We start from the raw sequence: 8,054 nt of genomic DNA on the forward strand, positions 1-8,054 counted from the left end.
CTTGCACGGACGGGTCCCTATTGTTTTCAATAGAAAAGTCAGCTTATGTCACCGCTCGTGAGAGTGAGCGTACGTCCGTGTACGCTGACATACCCTTCACATATATGGACCTGCAAATCTTGCCTTTCAACTATAATTATGAAAATTAATTAATTGATTGAATTAATTAATGTGCAAAATAGTGGCCATGGGCTTAAAACATTGCTGAAACATCCTTTGTAGATGTTAGATGTGGTTTATGTTATTGTATCATAAATACAAAACCTATGTTTGTATTAGAGTGAACACGTTGACACATGTCGACTTGTGTAGATTGAGTGTGCTACTGTGTAAAGTCTATGAAAGCACGTAGTGAATGTGTCTAACTGTTTAACAAATACCTACCTTAGCATATATAAGCAGGTCTTAAAAAGATTCTTACCTTAAATTAAACAAACCTTTAAATGTAGAGAAGTATAGAAAGATAAGCTTCCAATGTGTTTGAGTGCTGTGTGTGGCTTGCAGGTAGTGAAATCATGGTTTGGACTTAATAGACTGCAGCATTGGTTATTACATTCAGGTGTATGTGTTTGGTAGTAATCAGCGTAAATTAGCTAACCCAGGCGCACGCTGGCATGCGGTATCTGTAGGGCTGGTTTGAGATGGCGGTTGGCGGCCGCCTGTTTTGTGTCCGAAATGAACGGTGCTTTAGTCGATCGTGCGGTAGTAGCACCGCTCATTTTTGGTGCACACCCCCGTGTACGCCCATATTTACGCCCATTTTCCATCATTATTTCGGCCGCTCCCCTCATCACGCCCCTATGCCGCCCCCAATGCCCGTACACTCGCGTACAGGTTTTTTCGCACGTAGAGACCCCTCCGTAAGAGTTGTGGAGTGTTCGCGCCTGCGCATTAGCGAATGTACGCATGCGCAGATCATTAAAAACCCCGGGACGTACGCGTACGGCCCGGCCGCACCAACCAGAATAAGGCCCAATATCCTGCTCCCAGGAATGTGGACAAGTGGCATTGTGTGGAGTAATGTGAAAAAAAACGGACACTACTGTGTGGTGTAATTAATATGAATTGGTACTAATGTGTGACCACGCCCCTTCACATGAAGCCACACCCCTAAATTTATAGTGGCCGCCTACGCCTATATAGAGGGACTGAGGGGTTTATTTACTAAGATGAAAGTTCTATTGAATATACTGTAGTATCTTACTATAGGCAACCAATCAGATTCTATGTATTATCTTCTACAAGGTGCTTAATAAGTAGATTCTGATTGGTTGCTATGGGCAACATCCCATCTTCAATAGAACTCCCATCTTAGTAAATAAATCCAAGAGAGAGAAGAGAGAGAGAGGCCGCCCACACACAAAAGGCAATTCACCTGCAATTTGGACTCTTTTCCTGCCAATGCGGCGATCAATCGCAGGAAGAGCCCACCTTACATGTAAATGACAGCAATGCAATGCGCGGTCCGGTGCTCCCGAGCCGGGCAGGCTTGGCTGGAATCGCATGCAATATACCGCCTGCAAAAGGACCACATGCGATATCTCGCATGCGATCGAAGGTCCCAGGCAGCTCAAGGGGAGAAGTCGCGCTAATGTATGCCCATCTATATAATGATCCCTTTTAAAATAAGTATAAATCTGTACTTCATATACCCAGATGGAAGATAGTAGTGGAAACACATCACCAAATACATAAATACGAATAATACAGGACTCCAAATGCTATTGATTTGCTGCATAAATACATTATAATGTATCACACAAGGTTCACTTATACTTTCCAGGGGCATTCATTACAATTCTGCTGCGTTCCAGAGCTGTCAATAGAAATAAGAAACGGTTAGTGTGATGGAATTACACAAATCCCAGGTCAGGGTAATAATAATAAGCTCCATATAACGGAATCCTGCCACTTACCAAGCAATGCTGTAGAAGTAGGTGGGACTCTGGCCACAGAAGTGATGGGGAAGGGAGGAGGTGAACGAGGCATGGAGGAGTGTGCAGCCGCTGACAGGCACACACAGCCAAACACACTTTCCCCCGTGTACTGTACTTCTGATAAACTTTCCCTCACATGCCACTTCTCTCTTGGCAGCTGATTGCAGGAAGGTGCCACCATTGTATGGGATACCATCATTACAGTCTAGTCAGAGAACTTGTATACAGCCATGAGTGCCTCCTGATCACTTATTTGATGACAGATAACACATCTACTGGATGCCTGGAAATGTCCTAACATGGATTGCACCCAGCTGCTGCTGATGCTCTGCTGCTCTCTGTTATCAGCCCCTGCAGGCAGTTTGCATGACAGCAGGAACTGCCCGGACCTCATCACTGACAGCTGCCTATGCGATGTGGAGCGATCCAAGGGGCTGGGGAGACAGAAAGTCATCCATGTCAAAGTGGTCTGCAGTGGAGGGGAGCTGGTGGAAACTCTACAGCCTGCACTGCTGCCTAACACCACTGTCACCCTGTGAGTACCCTGCACAGCACTGCAGCTCCTACTGTACTGTATGTAATCACATGCACATAGGTGTCAGTTCTTCTGTGTATCATGCAATGCAATCTGCAGTTTATTTATTCTGCAGTCTGAAACAGCCATGCAACTATTTTGAATATTATTATTATTGTATTGTTATTAATATTATTATAATCATCATCTTCTATATAGCACCAGCATATTTAGAAAGCATATTCTGTTGTACTGTACAATTGGGATTAGAACATCAATGAAACAACTAATAAAACAACAACTCCAAATAACAGATTTGGAGGTCAGAGGGCCCTGCTCGCATGTTTACCATCTATAGAGTAATAGGCATTGACACAGGAGGGTAAGTGCTTATTCTGCAGCTTAAAAAGCCGCAACACAATTTATTTTACACAATTATTTTTTTTTACTGTCTCACATAGCGTTGTAGCAATTTATTTTATAGCTGATTAATTCTGCAGTCCTAAAAAGCCAATGAACTACAGTATTTATTTTGCAGAGTTTATTTTCTCTTAAAAGGCCGCGCACTGAGGGTGAGATGTACTACAGTACTAAGCCTTGAAAAGTGATAAAATGGAAAGTGAAAAACCTCCAACCAATCAGCTCCTACCTGTCATTTTTCAAACACAGCCTGTGACATAGCAAGTAGTTGCTGATTGGCTAGTTGTTTATCACTCTCCATTTTATCACTTTTCAAGCTTAGTACATCTGGCCCTGAGTCATGAAGTGGCAGTACTACGATAATAATACTTCATAAAAATAGTAATATGTCAATGCAGACTTAACAAATTGTGACCCAATTGTTTTTGTGAAACAACATGTCCCACCATGCGTTTACGACAGATTTCACATTATATTGTGCGTGCCATAGGGTACCCCAAGATCATCAAGGCCAGGTAGGATTTAGCTGGAGCACTGATCTAATACAATGCCCACCAATACCAGGGGTGTTGTGACTAGTCGCCCTCTTTCCCCCTTCCCCCGTTTTTTTGTTGTCTATGTCGACATCTGTTGCTTTGGGCACACTACTACCTTCTCCCTATGGCCCTTATTCTGGTTGGTGCGGTCAGAGCCGCACACGGGGCTCCGACCGCACAAACCAAGGGCCGCCCACCCGACGGATCGCCACGGCCGTCCGTACACGGACGGCTGGCGATCCGCACAAAAATGGTGGAGGCTACGCCTCCACCATGGTGGGAGCTGCCCCCTGCCTTCGATGGTCGACGACCATCGAAGGCAGGCCCGCACGCCGCGGCAGCTCCCGCAAGCTCAGACCACACGGACAATCGTCCGTGTGGGAGCTTGAAAGGGGGCTGAAAGCTGACATCCGGCGACGTCAGCTTTCCGCCCCCATGTCATGGTAATGAGGGCGTCATGCCCTCATTACCATGCATACGCCCCGCGTTTGCATGGGAACGCCCATGAAACGCGGGGCGTACACATAGGGTAATGAGGGGCTGAAGCCCCTCACGCCCCTATACGCCCCCTTTGCGGCGGACGAAATCCGTCTGCGGCGAAGGGGGCTGCACATGCGCAGAATGACCTCTGCGCATGTGCAGAACAAAAACATCGGCGGTACGGCCGCACGCGGGCCGTACCGAGCCGAGTAGAATAAGGGCCTATATGCCCACGTGGATTGTGTCGGTTTTAAAAGAAAAACCACGAAAAACATTTGTTGACCGTTCTATTCATCGGGCTGGCAACAAGCCCCTTTTGAGCAGCGGATTTTTATTACATTACAAATTGAATGTGTTTATTTATTATTACAAAAAAATACAGATAATTAATATTCATTAAGCAAGTTAATAGGAAAAGAGCAGATTGGAGGGCACAGCATTGTGTGTTATGCAGTTTGGTGCATCGCGTGATGTCACTAAACTCATTAGTTTTTGTAGCCAGACCATGCATACCTCCCAACAGTCCCGATTACCTCGGGAATGTCCCGGTTTTTAGGGACATTCCCACGTCCCTCCCGCGGCCGGCAGTGTCCCTCGAGAGGGGGGGGGGGGGGGCTGTTGGGAGTCCCCCCTGAGGGGGATGGATATGTATTAAACCGGGATGCGGTCAATTTACCTACAATCAAAATCACGATGGTCAAAATACCAACAACCACTTACGGTCAAAATTACATGATATGTAACTGCCTCTACTGGGCACACCTGTAACTACCACTACTGTGGACATGATATGTAACTGGCACTACTGGGGACATCTGTAACTGGCACTACTGAGTACATAATATGTAACTGGCACTACTGGGGACATGATATATAACTGGCACTACTGAGGACATGATATGTAACTGGCACTACTGAGGACATGATATGTAACTGGCACTACTGGGGATATGATATGTAACTGGCACTACTGAGGACATGATATGTAACTGGCACTACTGAGGATATGATATGTAACTGGCACTACTGAGGACATGATATGTAACTGGCACTACTGGGGACATGATATGTAACTGGCACTACTGTGGACATGATACAGTATGTAACTGGCTCTACTGGGGACATCTGTAACTGGCACTACTGAGTTCATGATATGTAACTGGCACTACTGGGGACATGATATGTAACTGGCACTACTGAGGACATGATATGTAACTGCCACTACTGGGGTCATCTGTAATTGGTTCTACTGAGTACATGATGTGTAACTGACACTATTAGGAACATGATATGTAACTGTCACTACTGGGGACATCTGAAACTGACAGGAACGTTGGTCAAAAGGGTTTCTCTGGACTGGATCTGGATAATCACAGTGGATTAACACCACAGGTACTCAGGCAAGGTGGTCTGGCAGCCAGACTGGACACCAACTGGACTCAGGAGACCAAAGCCACAATGCAGTAGCAGAAGCTATAACCAGCGTCTGGGATAAGGTTTGCCAGGCATTTATTCAAAACAAGCAGCCAATCACCTATCAGGAAACCTGGTGAAGTCAGATGCTGCCCCTCTTTGGCGTTCTAACCGCCAAGCACTTCCACCTCCAGAGGATCGCTTTGGAGATCACCGAGGCCCAGTGGCATACCGAACCCCGGACCCAACCAGTGGTGCCACAAGCCTCGGAGCCCGCAACAACCAGACCCCATGCTGAGTTCTAACCTGATCCACGGAACACTGAGCCCCGGGACCTGCCGCAGCCCAGTATGTAACAGATTCTTCAATTTGTGGGGAGTCTTTTGCGCTCCTGAAAGAGTTTGTTGCCTTCCCTCATTCCATCCAGCATGCAGTTAAAATTATACCTTTATTGAAGTCATGGCTTACCCAAGCGGCGATAGACTAAGGCTGTGTTGCTGCCTAGGCCCCATTCTGCCTGCTTGTGACTTTCTCTCTCATTTTAAAGCTGCTTGCATAGTCTGAGAGCACCTCAGAGGCAAAGCTGAGCTCTGCCTCACTGGCAGTTACCAACGGGTGCTGGCAGCATTGCTACGCCAGGCCTGAAAACAGGACTATCATGAAAAATACAGCACGGGTAGAAACCTTAACAAACAAACCGTGTCGGTCTCTCAGAAACACCACATAAGGATATGTCTGGGTCACTGTATCATTTTCTCTACCAAAGCTGGCAGGAATATTTCTCCTGTGAGGGCTTATTCTTGTGTCTGCAGTACTACAGAAAGCACCAAACCATGCTGACAAGAAAATTCTTCCTTTAACAAATATCTGTCATAGAGAGCATATACTGTATGGCCAAGAAATGTGTTTTTGTTTTATTACCAGGGCTATTTTTCAGCAGGCTCCAGCAGGAACTGAGGCCCTTATTCTAGTTCACTCTTTCTGACAAAATATTTCTTAGATGGACAAAACCATGTGCACATATATTGCAGTGTAAAAATAAAGCAGCCAGTATTTACCCTGCACAGAAGCAAAATGACTCACCCAAATCTAATTCTCTCTGCACATTTTAAATCTGCCCCCCTGCAGTGCACATGGTTTTGTCCATCTAAGAAACATTTTGTCAGAAAGAGTGAACTAGAATAAGGGCCTCAGTTCCTGCTGGAGCCTACTGAAAAATAGCCCTGTTTATTACTATGACCATATAAATAGCTTTTGTAGGAGTTTATGTGAGTGGAAGTAGCAGTTTTCTGTCTGGAATATTCTGGAAGTTGGGGGTTCGGACTAGACAATCCCAAGGTTGTGCAAAAGTGTCTGTAAACAAGAGCAACCAGACAAAACTCTAGACCACGCTCCCGTTGCTCTAACACTGGCATCTAACTTCCGTTACTGTCGATTTAGATGCGGTCGACAATCTTTAGGCGGCTAAATAGTCGGGTTCGACTGAGGGTGGTCGACCGTAACATGGATCAATCTAGACATCTATACCATAACCATTCTAGGTAACTTTAATAGTCCATCATCTACAGCTCTCAGTAACTGAGTGGGGCAGTAACGAATCAGAAGCTCATTCAATTACCTTGGGCGCAGGTCATGAAGGGCTTCGAAAGTCAGTAATCCAATCGCCAAAGCATTCACCATCTTACAGGTAGTCAGTGAAGGGAGTAGCGAATGGCTGGAATTGGGCTGGTTGGTTAATCGCCCGGCAGCTGCATTATGTACCATCGGCAATTGTTTTGCTGAAATACCAAGGTAGAATGCATTGTATTAGACTAGATGTGATGAACCCTAAGCTTAATTGCTTTTTTACTTCACCTCCTCTGCGGTTCTGTATCAGGTTGTGAATGAGTAATGTGTTGAAACTGCAGCTTCCAAAGTAGGAGCTGCCTTCTCGTCTAGCCAAGTCTCTGTAATATAGGCAAGATCTGAAGATCTAATAAGGTCACTCTTGTTTCTTATAGATCTGGCATTACAAAGGACCTAATTGGGCATACCAGAGGACTTGTCGATTTCTGTATGTTGAACGTGTTGACTCTGGGGATGTCAGTTACAGAACAAACAGGTACAGATCAGTACTTCCGAGCACAGTGATGGCCCACACGGGGAGATTGCTGAGCGCTCTGACTCTGAGCAATGCTAGCTCTATCTGTCAGGGTCAGTGTTCTTCGGTGAGAACACTGTCCTTGCTGGGTGATATTACTAGCTTTATCCAGCATGCCGGATAATAATCCTCGGGGGAGATAGCGCCGCGCGGGCCCGCGCATCGCTTTTGCAATGGCCCCTGCACACAGAGAGATTTAGGGGTATTTTTTAAAGCAATCTGGTTAGGTCGCTTATAAAACGCCCTGAAATCACCCCGTGTGTAGGCCGGTATATGGTCGTTAGGTTGACAGCACTAATGTCAACATGCATTGGGTCGACCACAGACAGTCGACATGAGCCAAGGTCGACAGGTCATTAAGTGGACTCAAGCATTGGGTCGACATGGGCTAGGTCCACAGTCAAAAGGTCAATATGGGGCCTTCCCCTTTTTTTTTTTAAGCCGACGTGCGACAATGCATGTTGATCGTAGTGTTATCGAACCTATGACCCATACCAGTGGCGGAACTCCCGGAGGCAATGGAGACATCTGCCTCCGGGCGCCTGGCTTAAAGGGGGCACTGGCTCCATTGCCTCCGATGTTCATTAGTGCCGCTGCCTATGGTATACAGCACA

General features: G+C 46.1%; 1 protein-coding gene across 1 annotated transcript in view; it reads left to right on the forward strand.

Moving 5' to 3' along the window:
• Positions 1-2,037: 2,037 nt before the first annotated feature.
• The window catches only part of ADGRA1 (adhesion G protein-coupled receptor A1), a 570,817-nt gene continuing 564,800 nt past the window's right edge, over positions 2,038-8,054 (forward strand). The window contains exon 1 of the mRNA XM_083149304.1: positions 2,038-2,472. Coding sequence (XP_083005430.1) covers positions 2,237-2,472 — 236 coding nt within the window. The 5' untranslated portion in view covers positions 2,038-2,236. The remainder of the gene's footprint in view (positions 2,473-8,054) is intronic.

This window comes from Crinia signifera, chromosome 6 (genome assembly GCF_055691185.1).
Source record: "Crinia signifera chromosome 6, ASM5569118v1, whole genome shotgun sequence".
Taxonomy (NCBI): domain Eukaryota; kingdom Metazoa; phylum Chordata; class Amphibia; order Anura; family Myobatrachidae; genus Crinia; species Crinia signifera.